Source organism: Sander lucioperca, chromosome 3, assembly GCF_008315115.2.
Source record: "Sander lucioperca isolate FBNREF2018 chromosome 3, SLUC_FBN_1.2, whole genome shotgun sequence".
In the NCBI taxonomy this organism is placed as follows: Eukaryota; Metazoa; Chordata; class Actinopteri; order Perciformes; family Percidae; genus Sander; species Sander lucioperca.
In genome coordinates this window covers 39973540-39996593 of record NC_050175.1, presented here as the reverse complement: position 1 = coordinate 39996593, position 23054 = coordinate 39973540, and the positions used below count along the sequence as shown (strand labels likewise).

General features: G+C 41.0%; 1 protein-coding gene across 2 annotated transcripts in view; it reads left to right on the top strand.

Moving 5' to 3' along the window:
- kcnq1.1 (potassium voltage-gated channel, KQT-like subfamily, member 1.1) overlaps window positions 1–22775 on the top strand; it is a 49404-nt gene extending 26629 nt beyond the window's left edge. Inside the window, exons 7-18 of one of the 2 annotated variants that reach the window (XM_031290142.2) lie at window positions 667–777; window positions 3716–3811; window positions 3976–4092; window positions 5112–5250; window positions 8396–8422; window positions 8725–8781; window positions 11715–11844; window positions 14458–14533; window positions 20878–20972; window positions 21147–21193; window positions 21289–21350; window positions 22099–22775. In XM_031290142.2, coding sequence (XP_031146002.1) covers window positions 667–777; window positions 3716–3811; window positions 3976–4092; window positions 5112–5250; window positions 8396–8422; window positions 8725–8781; window positions 11715–11844; window positions 14458–14533; window positions 20878–20972; window positions 21147–21193; window positions 21289–21350; window positions 22099–22365 — 1224 coding nt within the window. In that variant the 3' untranslated portion in view covers window positions 22366–22775. The remainder of the gene's footprint in view (window positions 1–666; window positions 778–3715; window positions 3812–3975; window positions 4093–5111; window positions 5251–8395; window positions 8423–8724; window positions 8782–11714; window positions 11845–14457; window positions 14534–20877; window positions 20973–21146; window positions 21194–21288; window positions 21351–22098) is intronic. The other variant, XM_031290143.2, reaches the window with a different exon arrangement.
- The last annotated feature ends 279 nt before the right edge of the window (window positions 22776–23054 follow it).

Genomic DNA, 23054 nt, shown 5'->3' with positions numbered 1-23054 from the left:
TTCTGTACTATCTTTGATTGCACTGCACATGTGCAGTAGCTCAGATGTAGATCATGTCAGCTAGCTAGCTCCATAGACAGTAAAAGAAAGGCTGTTTCTACAACTTCAGTCAGTTACAAGGCAGGATTAGCTGGGAGACTTCTAAATGAGGGCGCACATGTAAGTAGTTCTTTTGTAGATTATGGTGAACTTGTGTGTGTTGTAGCAGTGCTTTGCTATTGAGAACGAGGTAGCATGCTAGCGTTAGTATTAGCGTTAGCATGCTAACGCTAACGCTACGAGCTAATGGTTGCGGTTAGCCTGCTCGTTTCGGCTTGTGACGTCACAAGCCGTGCCGATTTTGAACAGCTCACCCAGAGACTGAAGGCAGGACACATTCAGAAACCGTATCTCACTCTAAACACCATGGATGGATTTTTTTCAAAGTTTGTATGTGTGTGGAAGCACCAGAGACACAACATAACACCCCAAATCCCAGAAAAAGTGATTTTTTTCACAATATGGGCACTTTAAGTATATTTCAAGTATGTTTCATGTCTATAGATGTTTGGCTGCTTTTTCTCTCTTGCAACAGCTATTAACCAAATGCATTGGGACAGCAGTGTTAGTATTTATGAAACCAGCCAGAATGAAGCGTCATGTAATAATTCCCATGTTTTTTCAAAGGTGACAGTGACTACCATTGGATATGGAGACAAAGTGCCACAAACCTGGATTGGAAAGACCATTGCATCCTGTTTCTCGGTCTTTGCCATTTCCTTCTTTGCTCTGCCTGCAGTAAGTGGAAATACAAATTGCTGAACCATTTTTTAAGCTATACTGTACTGTTTCCTTCAGAGGAATTCCTACTGAACTTAATGTAGGATTAGTTTGGTCTTTTAATGTATTAAGACAACACAAAGTGCCTAATTGAGGCTTTAGTGTAGCTATGATTGATGTGTAAACCACAAAACCATTAACAAAGGCTCGCACGTTTTATCAGGCAATGCAAAGATTTGAAAGGATTACAGTTAAAGAGTGTTGAGAACTTATATACTTCACATACCTATACATCATTTCATAATATTGTTATTTAAGTGCTGTAAGCAGTGGCGCAACTACCCAGTGTCAGAGGGGTATGCAGCAACAATTTTTTTTAGTTTTAGTTTTTCCATATCAATAAAATTAAGGAATGAATCTGTTGGTATCAAGTTGCTCCCCCTACACTTCCACTGAATGTTAGACCTACCTGCTGCCTTCCCATGTCTTTCCTGATCCACCATCCTCACACCTGAATGAAATGAACTCACTGTTAAATATAGCAGCCTAAATTTAATTGTTAAATCAGCCTAGTGATGGCATCAGATAAGACAACTATTATGCAGTAAGGTTGTGCTGCTATTGAAATTACATTCACATTTTGTATTTTAAATATTTATATATTTTTTTCATATTTATTTATTTTTCTTCTTGTCATTTATTGTGCATGCTACCTTATATTTACCAGTTGTTATTTTACCTTAATGAAATTGAGATATGTCATGCATGGGATTGGTACCATAGGGTTTAACCCATAGATATATATAAAGGCATTTATATATATCTATGGTTTAACCAAAATCTAAATGTAGCTATCAGCAACATTGGTTTGCATTAAGCTAGCCGTAAACCCCACTTTAGCAAACACTAGCTAGTCTGAGAACAGTCAATATTTGCAAGCCTCCAAGTTTGGCAAATCTATGCAATATTCAATTATAAACCAGAGTTATAGCATTAGTTATGTTTTCCAGATTCTTGTCATGTATTGTACATGCTACCTTATATTTATCAGTTTTCAGCTCAGCAACCTTGGTTTTGCATATTGTAAGCTAGCCGTAAACCCCACTTTAGCTGCTAGTGTTAGCAACCACTAGCTAGTCTGACAACAGTCTGTTAACATGAATATTTGCAAGCCTCCAAGTTTGGTAGCAAATCTATGCATGATTCCATGGTAAACCCCCATTTGGCTGCTACATTCCCAGTGTTAGCAAACGCTAGCTAGTCTGTTAACATTAATATTTGCAAGCCTCCAAGCACAGACGTCACACTTTAAATCCTACCTGTTGCCTCTCACCATCCACTTATTTAACTGCTGTCGCATCCCTTAACATGTCATCTCCTTTTCCCTCTTTCTTTTTCTATTTTTAGCCCCAACAGCTGTTTTGCTTTGCTCTTTTTCCATAGATGGCAACTTACTGCTCGTACACTCGTACCTACTCACTCAGCGCTCACGGCGCCCACTCGCTCCCCGCTCCCTCCCCTCCCCTCCGACTTCTATGTCAACATTCTATGATGGAATCTTATGAGACAGGGCTCCTACTCTAGCCTGTTAGTCCTCTAAAATGTTATATAATAACATTGAGGAAATGTAGAAATGATTGAGAAACGCACAACAGCAGCTACATATTGAAAATACCAGGAGCTTTGGCGCCCCCCATGGTGCTGTGCCCCTATGCGCCGCATATAGCGCATACCCACTTTTTGCGCCACTGGCTGTAAGGACCTTGAAAAGCCCAACAATGGCTTTAAATTGTACTATAATTCTCCTGCTGCTCTACTTAGAAAACTACTTAGTTAACTTTAGAAAGAGATCATAGTTTGGGTTCAAATCCGTACATAGTATGTTACCTTACTTCACTTCTGGTTACGTATGTGACGCAGAACGTGACAGTGTTCTGTTTGTTCTGTTGTTCCGTAAAGTAAAAAAGAAACTCGCTTTTTTTTTTTATTTATTTACTTTTATTTTGAAACGCGACACAAACACTGGTCTCCTGGATAAAAGTCCTGTGTTTGTTTGACCCATCTACCATCCCAACCTCCCTACTTACGCGGAAATTAGCGCTCTAATACTTTGTCACCTTATTCTATACCATGATCAATTATTTAATGATTCTTTGGTTCAATATTCATAGTGTAGTGTATACGTTTTTTTATTAAATCAAGTTCAAACTATATATAACAATTTGCAGTTATGTGAAATTTAGAAAAGCAAGGCAACTGTAACCAATAAATAATTAGAGATGTTCCGATACCAGTATCGATATCGGCTCCGATACTGCCTAAAACGCTGGTATCGGTATCGGGAAGTACTGGAGTTAATGCACCGATCCGATACCACGTAATAAAGCCCTAAAGAAAATCTACGTTAAAGTAGTTTATTTATGTTCTTTTTCCGTTATAACTGACTGTCAAACTGCATAATAAAAGAAAGTTCTGGGGCGTTCATTGTTTGTGTTTGTTCATGTTTCACAAAGAGTTTAACCTGAGCCAGGCCAACAACAAAGATAGAAATCATATCACATCCATACAGGGATGGTAGTATACAGTTGTTAAAACATAATAAAATATATGACAAACTGGTATCGGATCGGTACTCGGTATCGGCAGATACGCAAGTTCAGGTATCAGAATCGGTATTGCGAAGCAAAAAATGGTATTGGGCCATCTCTATAAATAATACAGTGTATCTTTAGTAGAGAACAGACGTAACTGTCTAACATTATTGTCTGTCTATTAAATTCTGTTAAATAGACAAAGTGAATAATAGACAAAATGTTTCAGCATTAAGCAGCCCATTATTCCTTTATTTCATTTTAACTTTGTGTTTATTTTTGTCTTTTGAATCATGCTGCTGCCTGTAAGTGTGCCGTCAAATCGGAATTAATGAGCAGTAACTCTGCTGTGCTCTTGTTCACAGGGAATCTTAGGCTCAGGCTTCGCCCTGAAGGTGCAGCAGAAGCAAAGACAAAAACACTTCAACCGACAGATCCCTGCAGCTGCCAGTCTCATTCAGGTATTTGACCAAAAAATGATGAAGCAGAACCACAATACAGCCGGGGGAGAGTGAACTGCCTCTGAGCCCCTGTCTTATTATCGAGAGCATCCTTACTTTCTTTCTAGCATGGCATGAAATTAGTCCTGTCCAACCAATATATTGCTTTTTTCATGGCCCTTAAGACATCATGGAGATGTTTTGCGGTGGAGAACTTTGATTCTGCCACATTCAAGAAGTTTTTGAGGAAGAGAACCAACATCCCCGCCTCCTCTCTGTCCAGCCCCAAGCCCAAGAAATCGGTTAGTAACCATTTCATAGATTTCACTGTAACTGCTTCTTCTACTCAGTTTCCAGTGTAGTAGGTACACCAAGGCACAACTAATGCAATATGAAGCAACAGCCCTGCAATATGTAGAGGTTCCAACATTCAGGTTTTTGGAAACAGTTTTTGAGAGGTGTTGATTCAAGTTAATGGTCATTTTGAAGGCTGGTGGTTTGTGTGAATTCAAAGTATGCCACAGTTTGACTTCTGCAATGCTTAGTTCAACTGTAATGCATAAATGAAGTAAATCAAAGTCAACCCCATCACTAACTGTCCAGTGTAAGACAGACTAAAGCGACAAGAATCTACATAACATTATTTGATGTTACTATAACTTTGTCACAATTTATTGTTGTGGGGATTTGAACTGAACTGGTTGATTAGACTTCAGATTTAAGTTTGAAAGAAGTTATCATCATCATTACTGTGATAGGTGTCTACTGTGTGTTGATGTGAAATCTCTGTAAGGGAAAAATACAAGAAAGTAAAGCAAAAAAAAAAGATATGAAACCAAGACAGTCAGCAGCAATGTATTATTAATATTGATTATTCAATATTACTTGGGTGTCAGACCACGCCCACACTAATGCATACATTTTAAAATGTTGTTTATGTGTCAACATTGCTCCATCCAGACTTTGCAGGGTCTCACCTTAAAGTTGTAAAATGTCACAATAACAGCAATATCTCAAATATAAAATATTGATTTTTGTGACCTGATGCTGCAACAGTAACTCCTGTGCGTGTTACTGAATGTTCAAACATTCATTTGAGAACAACAATAGAAAACGACATCACCGACGACTCCTTTATTGTGTTATTGGTCTTTTAACACATAAGGTCAGCGACCACAGACAGATTTTTAACATCGCTGCGAAGCAGAAATATTTTGGCCATGTCAATGACATGACACAATCTTTCCACATATGGGTGAACGTGGTTTCGCTATCAACAGGAACACTTTGTTGAGCTGAGATGTTTGCATTTCTTGGGCAGGTGAAGATAAGGAGGAAGTTGAAGAGCACTGACAAGGACAACAGTCCAACGTCTCCCACAATCCCCAGCATCACCTACGACTCTGTATTTGACAGTGGGAGGGAGCTGAGTTCAGATGTTTACAGCACTGTGGGCACAGGTAATAAAGAAGGGACAAACAGTGCAATATGCTTATCTCTGATGCATTAAGGTTGTGTTCCTGTTCACTTTAATCATTGCCAAAAACCTTGTTTACAACAGAACATATTTAAGAATACGCTTAACGTTGGATGTTACAGTAAATAGGGCACATTTTGTCATAATCTAAAGCATCTTTCCGTGTGGTAGATGTTAAACTGGTTAATGAGTTTCTAAGTCATGTACATGGTTTCATTAAAATCTGAATAAACTCTCACAATGTCACTCTAGAGGCACATAAGCATGAAAAGAATTGCCTAATGTTGCACTGGCTGCAAACCACACATTAAGTGATGATACAGTAAAGAAAAATGTTTGATTTAAGCTTCAGTTGAAACCACAGGAGGGGAAGAGGACAAAGTCCGGACATTTAAAATGGATGAGCATATTGCAGCAATACAACATGAGGTTGCATTGATGAGTGCTGCACTGTTGAACTCGCAAAACTCCACACAACATATAACTCCTGGATCAATACTGTTGAGCTGAGAGTGATATTAAGAAGCCAATTCAAATCATATACTGCATCCTTCAAGAGTCATTTGGGGGTGGGCCTGTGCGTTGTGCACTCCATATGTCTCTATCAATGTATTAAAAATGTGTTTTTAGAAAAGCCAAATTGGTAAAGGAAGTATTGGTTGAAGGAAAATAAAACAAATCTCAGTTGACTTTCATTTTACAATTGTCTTTGCCTTCAGTGCGGTAACGGTTCTGCACACAGAGATGTGGACTCAAAAGCAGGACTCACAGGCAGCGCAGAGCAGCTCCAAGCAATCGATTGTGTACTGGGTAGGAAGTTCAAGCCAGAGTTCAGCAACGAGCAATCAGTCAGTGTGGGCAAGCTAAGCAGGCAAGGGGCAGGCAGGCGGAACCAGGAACTGACTGGAAGAAAACAGAAACGCAGGCTTGAGCACTCAGACTGTGTAGCACATTAGACTATCTGGGGAGAGAGGGCTCATATATATGCAGGGGAGATAATGAGGGCATTGGGAACAGGTGTGCTTATTTGTCCGATACTTTGGTTAAGGACCAAATAGCTGCAAAACTAAGTGCTAATTAGCAACTGGTAGCATGCAAACGCACTAAACCAAGCTCGCGGACATAATGAACATTCCTGCTTGACTTCTTCATGTTAGCATTGTCACATTGAGAATGTTTGTGTTAAGCTCAAAGCCCAGCTGTGCAACTTCACAGAGCTGCTAGTGGGGCTGTAGACCTAGGGGTTGACACACCGACTGCATAAGTGAAGCAACATATCGATCGCCCCCTGGTGGTTGGCTGCAGTATAGGCCATAATTCATCAGCTCGATAGAGAGGGAGGGGAACATGTTTTAAGTGGTGGGGGGAACCGGAGCACCTGGAGAACATGCAAACTCCAAACAGAAAGGCCCGGGACGACCTGGGTTCGAACTCAGTATCTTGTTGCTGTGAGGCCACAGTGCTAACTGTTGGGCCACCGTGCTGCCGTGCTTCGTTATTTTGGCTTCATGTTTGTACAGTGGGAGGAAGTGGAGACGCGTTGTCTATCTTCATATACAGTCTACACTGTAGACTCAGTCTAACTATATGCATACTTTTTACTTTAACTTTGTTGACAATGACAATTTGAGTTATTTGGCCCTCTTTTCTCATTCTAGTCATTGTGATACATCAACACGCTTTTATTTCATCTTATAAATTCATCTCCCTCTATTCCTGCCTGCCATGATTCACTCGTATCCCTCATTTGTTCAGAGTGCAGAAACAAGGATTTCAAGAAGATGTGATTTAAACAGACAGACAGAAAGACAGACAGACAGCACACTGCAAATGTGAGTTAGAGCATAAATGACCCTCAGCCAGCGGCCTTCTGACAGTCCTTCTCACAGACATCATCATAAATATCATCTTTCATTTCTTATTCACTCATTTCATTTTCGGTGTTTAATCATTTTCTCCTTGATTGTGTGCCTTAATGTTTTCTCCTCATTAAATATTTTACTTTACATGGATTTGTAAACCCTACTTTTTTGAAAAGGTTGATATGAATAAAATTAATCATTATCATTATTATCATCAGTGCTGCATGGAGGGCGTTAATGGACATTCTGTTCAGTGTGGATGAACAAAATGAGATACTTTCAGTAGGAGATCAATAAGGATACTTTTAGCATGCCTGTAATGTGTTAACATCTATTTGGATCTCTTTGTTGTGCTTAGTTATATAAGCTTTTTATTTTACACCATGGTAACCTGAAAAGCTGCCTAGATGCGTGACTGCAGTTCTGCCACCAGCATGTAGCTGTGCAAATGGATTTGCTTTGCACCCAGGTCTCAGTGCGACAGCAGAATTTAATTTGCCCCGTTGTGAAGATGTATGCGTGTCTGTTCGCTTCGTGTTCAATGAAAACCAGTGTCTTTGATGTGAAGCTAAATAGATTCTACAGGTCGCACTGCGCATCTAACGTCTACAGCATGCTGCTTTTAACTATGAATCATTTAACTAAATTGCCACGTTGCCATCTGGTGTTTGGTGATATTGACGGGATACACAAGTGCTCAGCTGCTTCCACAGTCAGCTAACGTTATTGTCCAGAATGGATTTTTCAGAAAACATAACCCGTGCATTTCATATATAGAGATTTCAGTCATAATTTAAGGTTGTTGGTTTTTCTGACCTGTAATTGATTAACAGGATTATTAGACTGGATACAGTCATATATAGTCAATCACGTGCTGGTTTGAGCAGTGGTGGAAATGAACTAAGTATTACAACTACTTGCACCCAGTTGCCAGTTTATAAGGTACACCAATCAAAAAGTAATGCCATCTAATAAATCCTACTCTCATCAAGATTATAATGTTCAGTTTTGTGGGAACTGTTTTAGAGAGGTGTTGATTCAACTTCTCATTTTTTGGAGGATGCAGTTTGTGGTGCTACTTGAATTGTAGTACATTAAACTGACACGTGTACACATTTACATTATGTTATTACATTATGTATCATCATGTATGTATGTGGGTTTGTGTATATAGTTGCTAAATCTGCCTCTTTGAACTTAATTTGCCTATTTTCTTGCTTGTGTTTTCTGTCCTCTCTCGATGTCTTGTCCGTGTACCTGGTTTAGCAGGATCCCACACTTTGGGAGGATGTGGTGAGCTGCTGTTAGTGTCCACGTCCTGCACATGTCCTCCGTACACTTACTGTCCTCTCCTACTGTCCGTTTCGACAACCTCCTTTTTATCTTCTCAGTTTCACTAACAGCATCTTTTTCTTTTATCAGTGCATGATCCTGTTGTCATATGTTCAGTTTTTTGTTTGATTATGTGATGTGATGATAGATAATTGCATGCTCAGCACCATAGTTTGTGACTAACATCATTGCTTTTGCCCCTTTTTTTTTGGCCCCGTGGTAAACATTGAACATATTTGTGTTTCTCGTCATGTGTGCTCCAGATTGCCAGCAGTCCTGGACGTCTTTGTCTTCTCTTCAGTTCACCTCACCGCCTGCAGGTAACAATGTGTGTTGCTATGAGGGTTTTTAGGTTCCCATGTCTCTCCAGAAGTAAATAGTAACAAACTATCTCGCTGACTTTGTATAGCTCCGTTGTCGTTGTTGTAAATGTGGTTGTTTCTGTGTCTATATACCTGTCTTTATGTTATCTGTTGATGTATTTGTCCGTCGTATATTGGCATGTGCATGAAACAGACTGTGAAAACAAATCATCTCATGGGATAATACATATCTATCTATTTAGTTGCATCACATTGGTCAGGTGTAGAGTCAAATACAGTGACTATATGTAACTTTTTAATGTTTCTAAAGCTCTGTCATTTTTCATACAATGGTTTTAAATGACCTGTAACAGCAAACGACTAACAGTGAAAAGAACGCTATTTTTATATAGTTTTTAGTAAGGCATCTGCCCGGGTTCGATTTTTCCCGCACAGTCACAGAATGATTTGTGGCAGGTAGACAGCGCTACAGTAACACATTGTGACGGGTCACAGATTTCTTTATAACACCATAAAAGCCAGTGTTAGCGTAGGCTATGCCAGCGGAGCCAGGTAAAAGGAAGCAGGAGATTTCTTCATGTAGGCCTAATTGTATTTTAATGTTATTTTAGAAGTTATCTGTATCTAAAAGGGAAAGTAAAAGACGAGTCACACTCGGTCGGGCTTTCAACAAATGAAGACAATTACGGGATTGTAAATAATTCAAAGCCGACCCCGAAATTACCCTCAGGTATGTAATATGTCTACTTCATTCATAAAATAACTTTATAGTGCTTGTCCCCCTGTAACGTTACTTGTGTAAAGCGTCCGTGGGTTTCATATAATGCGCTATTAATCTAAGTTATTATTACGTTGGTTGCTTCAACAAACTCCTAATGCTTTGGCTCGTGACACAGAGTGACGGTGATATGCAACACTTGAAATGCAACGATGCATCTGTAACTTATTCTTTTATTGTAAATGAATGATTTTCTGGTTGAGCAAAATATTCATTGCGACCACCGGTATATAGACCTCTCCGTAACAGTAACTCAGTATTCTATAGTGGGCAGTACAGCACTGTAAAGAAAAGACCTTTACGACAGCAGGTGTGGTAAAAACACTACCGCTTTTGTCCAACGCGGCCGCTAGAATTACCACAAACTGAAAGTTACAAACAGCCACTTTAAAGGAGCCATAGGTATGTGAAGATCCAGGACTTAGCCAAAAAATGTGAACATCGACAACTTCTCAGTCCCTCCCCCCTTTCCGCTAAAGCCCAAAACGGTCTCCTAAGCCCCTCCCCCCACAAGGGAGAATGAATGCGTGTGCATGAGCAGTGATTGACATGCAGTTAGACACCCCCCCTGGCCCTGATTGGTGCATCTGAACAGGGAGCGGTGGATTTTTGCAAATCCACTACACGCTGTAGGTGGTGCCAGAGGAGCTGGATTTTTTTAAAATGACCTGCTTCATGTAGTTCTACTGGAACATAGGGTCAGTTTCAGCAAATATGACAGAAATTTAGTTTTATAAGGCTTACCTACTGCACCTTTAAGTTTACATTTGTTAAAAAATATAAAATAGACATTTTACTCTGGGAAAGAAATGTACAATTTGTATTATGCAACAGGAAAAAGGCAAATAACTATTTCTTACTTGAGTTTAAGCTGTTTTTTAAAACAACAAATCATTCTTAGACAAGTGGTTAAAGCAGTTCTCTGTACTCTGTTGTTGAGAAAAATCCAGTCAGCTTGATGTGGTTTGTCATGTCATATCTGTCCTGTAATGGTTGACAGCACCAATTATGTCCATTCAAATTAAAGTCCACTTAAAGCTGATGCATTTTACACCACGTTTTTATTTTTTAGACCAGTTGTATTACAATTCTCTTGCTGGTCCAGGAACAGGTTCCCACCGGAGACTGCAGGTTTCACAACAATTTCACGCCTTTTTTTGCTGTGGACCTCTCAGCGCTGGTTATGGCGACAACATGCACAAAGTTATGGATTTTAGGTTATAGAAAAAATAGGTGACTTCTTGGTTTTCGGTTTGCCGAATTTAAAATAGCACTTTTTGTATACGTGTTTTTGATTATTCGTTTATTTATTTTGTATTTTATTTGATCTGAAAAAGACATCGACCCAATTCTTGTGTTTGAGTTTGGCTCGTGTTGCCAAATTTGAGACCTAAATTCCAACAAACGTTAAATGTCATTTTTTTCTTTCCTCAATCAGACAGTAAATAAGGCTTCATTTGCAAAAACAGATATCTGATTTTTATTTATCTTCCTAAATCATGTTTTTTTTTTTTGCATTCTAGGGAATATCAACCCAATTGGTGTTGGGTCCAAAGTAGTCTATAACCACGACGTTCCACTTCCGGGATTGCTCCGGTGCTGCCGGAAATTCCGCCGGATATCACTATTTTCGGCCGGATGTCCGTTACCTTCCACTTTCTTTGTGCTGGAATTCTAAACTCCGGTGGATTTATGAGGACTATGGTTAACTGCTCCTCAGATCTCTGCAGGGTAAATCCAGACAGCTAGCTAGACTATCTGTCCAATCTGAGTTTTCTGTTGCACGACTAAAACAACCTTTCAACGAGCACGTTCCACCAAAACAAGTTCCTTTCCGAGGCTATTTTGCAGAGGCGCCGTGGCTCCGCTCGGTGCTTAGCGCCGCCCAAGACGATTGTGATTGGTTTAAAGAAATGCCAATAAACAACACCACGTTTTTCTCCCACCCGCCAGAATGCTGTGTGGACTCACCAGACCTTCCTCCGCAGCGCTGTGGAGGAAGGTCTGGGAATGCGAGACTAGGTCAAAAGCCAAAGCTATAAAGCAGCTTAACTTAGTATGCCGAAACACTGATTGTTTTGGATGCACACATTTATTGATAATTAAAGTCTAATGTGTGTGTTTGTGTGTGCGTCTGTGTATGAACATGCAGTGAAAAGAAACCCTGGCCTTTTGGACGTCCACTCTCCGGGCCCCCTGCAGAGGAACTGCAGCTTTGCCGACGACCTGGAGCTGGAGCCAGAGCGAGACAATGAGCTGGCTCCTATCACCTCATTGTCACAGTGAGTTCACCACCATTGCACTGCAATTGAATTGATGCTGTGTTTATGTGTGAGTGTATTTTAATGACCATGTTAGAGAACATATGCATGTATTTTTTGCTCTTTGTAATTAACCTTTGTAATGTGCCAAACCCCTCTGTCTCTGCTGCGAAATGATTCTCTATTAGGGAAATGTGCTTGTGCTTGCTGAGGCACTTGCACAGCAAGAGACGGAGACTGATATGAGGAAATGTGTGATAAGTAACTGTAGTGTCATGTAAGTGCACAGTAAGTGAAACGAATGGCGCGGCAGTTTTGACCCAAGGGACTTCCTTTTCTAAACGGTGGTGTAGTGATGCAGAGTGGGAATTGCATGCAGCAACATTGTTGGCAAAGATCACGCTGTGCTCTGTCGACTCCAAAATATGTAACCAGCTGTTCACATAGAGCAATGCCACATCAAATCCCATGCTAAATTTAACCATTATGAGATACTACTGTTGTTTTATCCATGACGAGAGAACACCTAGGTTTAGAAAAATTCGATTTTAAGTTGAAGTGCAGATTGAATTCCAAATTGTCCGTATTGTCTACAGCAGGGAAGAAAGCTCAATTAAGTATTTCAGTTATATAGTAAAGCAGAGAGGAGAGACAGAGGCGGATGTGCAGCGAGAGCGAACAACATTTTTTGGGCAGTAAGGCTCCTGAATATAAATAAATAAATATATATTTTGATTTCGATCATATCATTATAGTAACTCTCTCCAAACAATTAGTGCGGCCACAGAAAAAACAGCTTTGGTTGCTGAGTCCTCATTTGAGGCTCCAAAATCGAAACAATGGTCGGAGTAGAAGTGATCAAAAGTGCGCGTTCAGCCATTTCAAACAATAGATGTACTTTAAAACGCGTGCATCAGACACTTTCAGTGCACCTAGGCCTTAAGATGCAGCATAGAGTCTGGATGTGGAATAATTAACAGAAGTCATATTTCTGCAGCTGCCTTGGTATTGACAGCACAGTGAAGGGTGTTTTGGTAAAGTGAAGATGATTGCGGTGTTGAAAGTTTTAACTTAACAATCACACATTTGTCACAAACAGCACAAATTACACCTCTAGTATCACAGCAGACATGGTCTTTTGAAACCACAAAATTGGGATGGGATTGGGATAGGTAGGTGGGAGGTCAAAGTTTACAGGCAGTGTTGCTTGTTTCTGTCGCAAGAGAAAACAAAAGCTGTTCCATTCATGCACTGAGTTTGAGTATTAGTATTTTTTTTTACATTACATTTTGAGCACAATTTTTGAAACATGAATAATGCAATTTCATAAGGTCAGCAACTATTCAGTAATTGCTTGCTCAAAACTGACCATAAATGCAACAACTTTCTGAACTGTCAAAGAATGGCAGGAACAAAATATTAGTATTCAACACTGATGGTAATAAAAATGGTCTCTCTGCTCTACACAAAGGGAAACCACCAAGTTGAGCCACAGTAAGAGAAAAGTGCTGTACCTTTTCAGACAACCCTGTCTCCTAAAAAGTATGTTCCCATACAACGGGACTGCATTCTCGATTACATTTCGAGGGAAAGGTATCTTCCAGCGACCGCTGCGCGTTGTGAAACAGTCGCAGTTTTAAACAGGTGGTTAACGTCGTGAATTGAAACAAAACTAACTAAAGTTGAAAGACATTGTATCCACCTGTTTGCCTCACTGTCTTTTTCTGGTTATATCCCCGCCATTTGTGGTGGAGATGGATTTCGATAATAGGTCACAGAGCACAGTATTTAGATTTCATGATATATTTGACAATGTCACGAAAGCAGCATTTGAAAATCAGCCCACTGCATTGCCTGTGAAAAATCCATCATGAGACTGAACTGAACCCGACTGCTTGGTGGAAACGAGGATTTAGATGTAGACTGAACCGTCATCATGAAACTGTGCCGTAGGCGCGGTAAGTGCAGCACCTGCAGCACCCCCTGGTGGCCAAGCATCTCTGGCTGTTGTTTCTGTTCCACAACATTTTGTATGTCATGTTTGGGGTGTTGGATGAAGAGAGGGATAATTTTAATAATTTTAAAATTATTTAATTTATCTTCAGTGTGTATTGGCCAATCAGATTTGTGTTGACGCGATTGCGATTCAGCCTACGCATAGCGTGCACGCACACTCACAGCCACACACAACGACGAATGAGTTTCTACTATATCTATCAGCGCTACTTAGCAATGTCTCAAAAGAGAATTTGGATTTTTTTTCAATCGCCCAACCCCAAACACCCGAGGACTAGCAAGATTTCCCCAACTGACTCCTCATCCAGCAGACTTCATGGAGGGGAGGGGTGAGTGAGTTTTTAAAAGGAGACAGAGGTAGAGTGGTCTGCAGAATACAGAGCCTGTGTAACATAGTATCTTTAGACTCTACATGGAACTGTGCTGCACTGAATACTTTCTTCCCAAGTTTGGGTGTGAAGGCCATGTCGGCCATCTTTTCAGTGTGATTCGCGTTTCATGCAAGACAAATAGAGCAAGGGGTCTCAAGCTAATCTAAGTCGTGTTTTAAGGAGACTTACCGAGATGTTAACGTTTCCCAATAACACAAACTCATTCACATGAAACTCTTTTACACAGAATGACGGAGTCACATCGGAAAGCCATCCGGGTGATCCAGAGAATGCGTTATTTTGTGGCCAAGAGAAATTTCCAGGTAAGTAAGACTTAAAGGAAATGCCCTTTTCTCATTTTAGTAATCCAACTAACCTGAAATTGATTTATTATTAAGTAGGGCTGTCAAAATAACGCGTTAATTTCGATTAATGAATCTGAGAAAAAATGACGCGTTAAAAAAAATAACGCAGATTAATCCATTCCAGCCGTTCTAGCCACCATTGAACTGTAAAATGACATATGTATGCTATAGTCCTCATAGTAATATACAGGCTTATATTGCAATCTCTTAGGCCTACATGGTTTACGTATATTTAAATTAGGGCTGTCAAAATAATGCGTTAATTTCGATTAATTAATCTGAGAAAAAATAACGCGTTAAAAAAAATAATGCAGATTAATCTATTCCATATTGACGTTGGACCCGGAGCCGTTCTAGCCACCATTCGACTGTAAAATGAAGGAGGGAGACGAGAATGTTCTGCCTGGATCATTAATTGGAACATTTACTTGTAAAAATCTTCTTCCTGCCAACCCTGGCTACCGAAATCTGGTGCCACTGATATGTCTGCGCTTCTCTCGGATGCTCTGAAACAGACGACAACACAAACACTGCTGCACGTGACGCTAGTTAACACTATACTCAACAGCAGCTAACGTTAGCCTACCGCTAGCTAGTTAACACTATACTCGACAGCAGCTAACGTTAGCCTACCGCTAGCTAGTAGCTGGATTAAAAACGGTTAAAATGCTGACAGCTAACGCTAAACGGTGTAAAGTTTGACCGTGTTTTAGCCGTCGGAAAAACAACACAGACGGTGCGTTCAATGAAACTGGTAAACTACAGCCTCGTGGTGCATTTGAAGTTATTGTAAATGTCCTTTTCCCACCTGGTGGTTGTTTTTGTCGTTCAACAGCAATTTACTAGTGAAATAAGTTATTGTTATTGTTATACATTATTATTAAATTAAATTATTAAAGGTAAGACAACCCTCTGCTCTGAACACAAGGATGCCAATTAGAGTTAATGTATCATCATGTTTCAGCAGAATATCAGAGCAATTAACATTCTGTTGAAGTGCTCATATTATGCTTTTTGGGTTTTTCCCTTTCTTTTATTGTGTTGTATATCTTTTTTGTGCACGTTATAGGTTTACAAAGCGAAAAGGGCCAAAGTCCACCCCAAAGGGACTTACCATCTTCCAGAAAAAACACTGTTCACAAACTTCTCCAAACAGCTCTATTGTAGTCCAGCCTTTACTTCCGTGTCGAACATGCGTCACTTTGTAACACACGTTATAATTCTCGCCTAGCTGCTAGCGTGGCACGCCCTCATACTCTGCTTCTGACTGGCTAGTAGTCCTTACCTAGCTACTGCGCATGTGCGACTCCCAACAAAGATGGAACAGAAGTGAGATGCCTCACTCTGTAGCTAAAACAGAGAGCTCAACACACAGGGTGAAAAGAGGAGCTGCAGCAATGTGCAGTACAACAAAAATGTGGTGGTTTTTGAAAATTAAACCATGTAAACCTATTCTGATATAACCTCTAAATACAATTATGAACCTGAAAAAATGAGCATAATATGGGCACTTTAAAGTGCCCATATTATGAAAAAAACACTTTTTCTGGGATTTGGGGTGTTCTGTTGTGTCTCTGGTGCTTCCACACACATACAAACTTTGAAAAAAATCCACCCATGGTGTTTAGAGTGAGATACAGTTTCTGAATGTGTCCTGACTTCAGTCTCTGGGTGAGCTCTTCAAAATCGGCACGGCTTGTGACGTCACAAGCCGAAACGAGCAGGCTAACCGCAACCATTAGCTCGTAGCGTTAGCGTTAGCATGCTAACGCTAATGCTAACGCTAGCATGCTACCTCGTTCTCAATAGCAAAGCACTGCTACAACACCACACAAGTTCACCATAATCTACAAAAGAACTACTTACATGTGCGCCCTCATTTAGAAGTCTCCCAGCTAATCCTGCCTTGTAACTGACCGAAGTTGTAGAAACAGCCTTTCTTTTACTGTCTATGGAGCTAGCTAGCTGACATGATCTACATCTGAGCTACTGCGCATGTGCGAGTGCAATCAAAGATAGTACAGAAGAAGAAGAAGAAAAGAGGTCTCACTCTGTAGCTAAAACAGAGACCAGCTGAAAAGAGGATCTGCAGCAGTGAGAGAGAGCGGTGCAACACAACAAAAATATGGTGTTTTTTGAAAATTAAACCATGTAAACCTATTCTGGTACAACATTAAAATACAATTATGAACCTGAAAGTGAGCATAATATGGCTGCTTTAATAAAGCTGTCAGTTTCTGACATATTTTCCCTCTACCTTGCAATCCACCACTCTCCATCACTCTCTGCCAACTGTGCAGTCTGACTGACTGACAAGTGACTGAGGTCGCTTCTTCTTTTTTTTCCTGTTTATTTGCGGCTGGCAACCAGTGTTGAGGTGCAGTACCCTCACTTGAGCTGCATCTCATGGCCCTTATTTCATACAGTAGCTCCTCGACTCCTCGGTCCTCGGCTGAACCAGAAGCTGTTCTGTCCCTCCTCGGTGAAGGCCGTCTCAAAGCTCTTATTTCTGCCCCGAGGAGCGAGGAGCGAGCATCCAGGAGGGATCATCGAGGAGCTATAGGCGAGGAAACACGAGAGCAGCCTTTCTGGAAGCCGTGCAGCTGAAGAGTTGCTAACTCCGCCCATACAGCTGACGAATTCTTGTGACTCTTCAGAGAAAAAGACGTCTCATCCCTCTAAAAACAGATTTGTTCAGTTCATTGTTTTATTGTCCCTGTGGGGGAAATTAGGTTGCAGCAGAAATCATAAGGCATTTTTGACAACATTAAGACAAGAAAACAAGACAAAAAAGGCCGTAACATGTAGACATCACTACTCATAACATAGACCAGTTGGGAAAACAAACAAAACAAAAATAAATAAATAAATAAATATAACCTTGTTACCGTACAGGGCCTTTATTAACTATTAAATTCATAAAGGAGTTTGATAGCCTGTGGAACAAAAGAGAACTTGGATCTGTGGAAAAACCCATTTGCTTGTTGCCTCTCTCCCTCAATGATTTCCTCGCATCTCTCTCCCGTGCCTCCTCAGTGGGAGGGACTTAAGGCCGTTTTATGGTTGTGCGCCGGACCCTACGCCGTAGCCTGACGTGCACCTCTCGAAAAATGTAACTACACGTCGCAGCGACGCACGTCGCTCGTTGTCACTGTTGCAGAACAGGCAGCAGGAGAAGAACCCAAATGCAGGACTAATGCAGTCAAATATTTTAATAACTAAAGGCTTACAGATTAAAAAAAAAATAGGCAGGAACCAAATGCAACTCCAAACATCAACAAAGGTACAAGTAGAAAATCAAAAAGTGACAGGGAAAAACCAGGAACACTGAAAAACACAAAAACTCACGCTAGGGAAAAGGTTGTTAAACTTGACACTGGGAAGAGGACGGACTGACACCGGGCAAAGGGAACTAGCAGACTAAACACACAAGGCAACGAGCTTTGTAACAAGAGACAGGTGACATGAGGGCCGATGAACAGGTGAAAGAGCCAGGCCTGCGCAGTCCGACGGCTCCCGGATAGCTCAGTTGGTACAGCGGGCGCCCATATATAGAGGTTTACTCCTCAACGCAGCGGGACAGGGTTCGACTCCGACCTGGGGCCCTTTGCTGCATGTCATTCCCCCTCTCTCTCCCCTTTCATGTCTTCAGCTGTCCTATCAAAATAAAGGCCGAAAATGGCCAAAAAATAATCTTAAAGCTACGTTGTGTAAGAATTTCTCCCATCTAGCGGTGAAATTGTATATGACAACCAACTGAATATTACTTTCAAGCCCCCTCCCCCCCATTGCGATTGCGTTTTAAACCCTACGGTGGCCGAACCCGAAATTAGCTCTTAGTATCTCCATCGTTTACACGCAGCTGTTCTAGCCACTCCAATATTAACTTTGGTCTTGTTGCTTTGCCTGTCACATTGTCATTTTAATTCTCTTTTTCGCTTCCCTGGCGAGTAATCTCCCCCTGGCATTCGCCACGGTGCGGGGTGCCAGTGAGTCTAAAAGTGCGAAAAGCGGAGGTATGTCCCTCTTTGGCTAATGCATTTTAAAGATGGAGGCGCAACATGCTGGCCGTCATTCGAGCGACTCGCCAGTATGTATTCTGAATGACTCTAAATGGCAGATTCCACGCTTACGAGAATACTTTGATTAGTTGGTGGAAGTAATTACACATGAATGAGCACATATTTGTGAAAGAACAAAGGGGTTTTTGCTAAGAATTGAATTGCTATTGTTTCTGATTTGAAGGCTTATTCTGTTAACAGAACACATGTTGTGTGGCTGATGGTGATGTTTAATAATCAGAGAGACTAAATCCGTTCAAATACAGATCATCTACAGTCTGTCTGTTGTATGTTAACATCAGCGACAGATCACATGCAGAGCATTTTAACACATAGTACAATTGTTTTATTGAATCGGAATGGGACCCAACAGGATGTGGGTGTTTCTGTGACTTCCTGTTCAGACTGAAGGCTGCTTGATACGGTAGTAAACTGTCCGACTTGAACGCGGCTTTTTGTCACCGCCCCCTGCTGCTGCCGCCGGCTCTCGTCCACTTTACAGGTGAGGCGCAGCTCATCTTGAATGGGCCTACTTATATATACATTGTTGAAGATGTGCTAAGTTCAGCGCCCCCTGGTGACATTGAAGTGCGTAGGCCTATGTGCCGTGGCAGAGCCCCAGACAGCCCCGGCCCAATTTTTGGCACTATTTTTTCCATCACCACCAGTATATTCCCCACTAGAACCAACTTATTATCACTAGTTTTACACTTTGTTTTGGAATTCATGGTCAATAATCCTCATTTATATAAAATTATCAAATTTTAGTGTTAGAAAAAAAGCATAAATTATGAATGATTTTGAATAATAGTTAAGATCAGAGTAATGAAGGTAATGGATAATCACAGATACAGTATGTCAAACGTTTAGTCAGGATAATGCTATAAAATTGATTAAAACGCCCAAAAGTCAATGAAAGTAGAGATCTGATCCTTTATTTCACTTGTGAAGAGCGTTGAATGGAACCATCCATGTTATTTTGGGGCAATTTGGTTGGAAGAAACCCAAATGTCTGATATAAAAACTTCAAATTTGACCCGAAGACAACAGTAGGGTTAACCCCAGCCTACAAGCAAACAGCAAGCTCAGCAGCAGAGATTTGGGAGTGAGAATAATAAACCTCACACCAGGGGAATGCAGAGTCAGGCCTACAGGTGGATCGAGGTTGGGCTTATGATGACAGCAGCAACAGTGACAGCAAGTTTGGAGTAGTGTTTCAGCAGAGTTCGCAAATGAGCAATTCATTCAGCAGCAGCGTAACAGAACCGAAAAAGTTTGCAGAGTTTTGACAGTTTAAATTGATGGCCTCATCCTCAACGGTTTATTGCCACGAGTAGTCTACTCAAACCTGCTTACAGCGTTTGTTCCTTTTCAATCAGTCTACTTAGATGAATACAAAGTACGTGGACAGAATGAACCGTGTCTGGCCTATAAACCTCACAACCCCTGCATGCACCAAGCTCAGGAGCAGAGATTGGAGAGTGACAAACCCACAACCAACATTAAACCTACCTGTTAAAAAGTAATTAACTAATTAAAAATGACCTGTGAAACACCTTTTAAAAATGATTTAAAAAAAAAGAAAAAAAAAAGTTAAAGGTAAAGGGCTAACAGGTAGCCTAGAAATCTAGACGCACCCTAGCGGCAGGAAATGTAATTTGCAGCCAGGGTTATCTAGCAACTCTCTGTTGGCTTGCGAGCTGGAAAAACCAAACTCTAGTCAGGCCAATCACATCGTGTATAGAGTCGGTGGGCGGGCTTAACATAATGACGGCAGAGTTGCGACGGTTCCGTGTGAATTCCCTGCTACTTGAAAACAAAGAAGATGGCTGCTGGTGCTGCTGGGAACAGCGGTCTTTGGAATCGGCTTTGGTCGCGACTCTGGAAGACTTGGAGTTAAGCTTTTCTTTGAGAAAAGAACAAAGAACGGCACTGAAGTCATTCTTAAAAAAGGAAGATGTGTTCGGAGTTTTGCCGACCGGATACGGCAAAAATTTAAGCTATCAGCTAGCTCTGCTACCTTCTTCGTTGCTCTACCTGGGTGTAGCGCTATCCTATTGCGTGCAGAAGGAATTTGAAAGACAACCGTTTTTCCCGCCCCTCGGATTGAGCCCTGCCAATGGTGTGTTCCCAGACCCAACATCTTGATGTGGGTCTGGCTTGTCAGGCTAACTAACAGGAGTTTATGATGAAAATACATTTTTGATGTAACAGTTCCAAACATTTTGTGTGTTGTTGTAGAAAGCTCGTAAGCCATATGATGTGCGCGACGTGATCGAGCAATACTCCCAGGGCCACCTCAACCTCATGGTGCGAATCAAGGAGCTGCAAAGAAGGTAAACAGCTTCATATGAATTAGATCCCTGTAGTTATGCAATGTTAGATGATGCTTTTTTTCTACAATCATTACAACAACAAAAAAACAAGAGGGTGGGGGAATGAGAGGGGAAACACAGAGAGGGTTTTTAAATGTATGTTCTTCTGACTTGAGCTTCCCGTTGTTCTCTCAGACTGGACCAATCCATAGGGAAGATAACTTTGTTCCAGTCGGGCTCCGGTAATGAATCACTCCACTGCTCTCTCAAAATGTATTACTGTAACTTTGGAAGAAACCACTAATCCTCCTTCCCTATTATTTACTTCCCTCTGAAGACCGAGCGAAAGACAAAGGCACCAACTCCATCGGATGCAGACTCAACAGGATGGAGGACAAGGTGGGATTTTATGCAACTTCAGTGGAAAACTGGAGCAATATTCCCTCGTCTTTAACTCTTTCAGATCTTTTATTTTGTTTGTGGAAGAGCAAAGTCAAACACTTCCATTGCCATTACCGTCTTGTACCCATATTTTGAACTTTTATGAAAATGTAAAGCTTCCCTTTTAACCATACAGTGTCAGTTTCACTTATCAAAAGAAACTCAAATTGGGAATAGTTTTAGATAATGCAACAAAAGTTTAACTGGCTTTGTAATATAAAAACAAAAAACTTATGTGCACAGACATGTGGCCCTGTTATTGTTGATTCCATTTAAATCTTTTAACAGCTTGTGCCAGTTCTGCAGCGCAAAAAGACAAACCTTGATGTTGTTTTTCTTTTGTTTTTTTTGTGTCAAAACTAAGAAAAACTCAAATGTTGTATCACAGCCTCCTCCCCAAATCCCTCCCCAAGTGTGCCTCACATTCCTTGTATAAAATCACCCGACACAATTCTTTTTTTGGTCGAGTATTGAATTTTGTAAATAACTTTTAGTTTAGTTTAGTTAGTTTGAGGTGATTTTTCGTTCCACGTATCAAGTGGTTGTGAAAGTGTGGCTTATAGGGCTTGTCATTTTCAGTTAAAGCTCTATTGTATCATTTTGACTTGCTTTTAATGAGCAAAAAGCATCACAAGTAGTTATTTCATAGCCGAGCCAGTACATTTTGCTTTCATTTATCAATATTTGATTCCACATTCCGTCATAGATAACGCACATGGACCAGACGCTAAGCCGCATCGCAGAGTCCCTCGCCTTTGTGCTGAGCCAGAGGAACGTCGGCGAGGGCGAAGGTGGAGGCGGGCCGAGGCCACGGCCTGGACGCACCTTCAATGTCCTCCCCAGCCAGGACAGCCTGCCAAGCTACGACCAGCTGTCTTCATCACCTTCGCCCTTCTCTTCCAACAGCGCCAGCACCGCAGCCTGCCCCAACCCTCCCCTCAGAAGCACCGCCAGTCAGGATGAGAGCAGCTGAAACCTGGAACCAAACAGCCTCAAAGTGATTCTCTTTTTAGTAGAATGTATATCATGTCAAATGCAGTTTTAACTATTTATCTGTCTGTCTGTCTGTCAGTCTGTCTGTCCGCCCACCTGCCCGCTCACTGGTCAAAATAGATTTAAATGATATCCTTAAGACCAAATTCTGACTTTTTTAGATCTTTTTTTATTAAAATGATTATAAAGGAATACTTCACCCTCAAAATGACCATTTGTATGTGGATTACTCACCGAGTGCTGCCTTGGATTCATGAAACTTTGTTTTTGTTGCATTCCTCCACGGTGCAAGGAGAATCAAAAAAACTGAGAAAGGTCCTTATGTATTCTCTTGAATTATGTATTTGAAGAAATAGGAGGCTGCGTTTAAAGGTGCAGTAGGTAAGCCTAAGCAGGTAATAATAAAAAAAGAAATCTGGCTCCTCTGGCACCACCTACAGCCTGTAGTGCGATTTGCAAAAATCTACAGCTCCCTGTTCAGATGCCCCAATCAGAGACAGGGGGGTGTCTAACTGCGTGTCAATCACTGCTCATGCACACGCATTCATTCTCCCTTGTGGGGGGAGGGGCTTTAGCGGCTTTAGCGGAAAGGGGGGAGGGACTGAGAAGTTGTCGATGTTAAAAAATTTTGGCTAAGTCCTGGATGTTCGTAATCCTACCTACGGTACC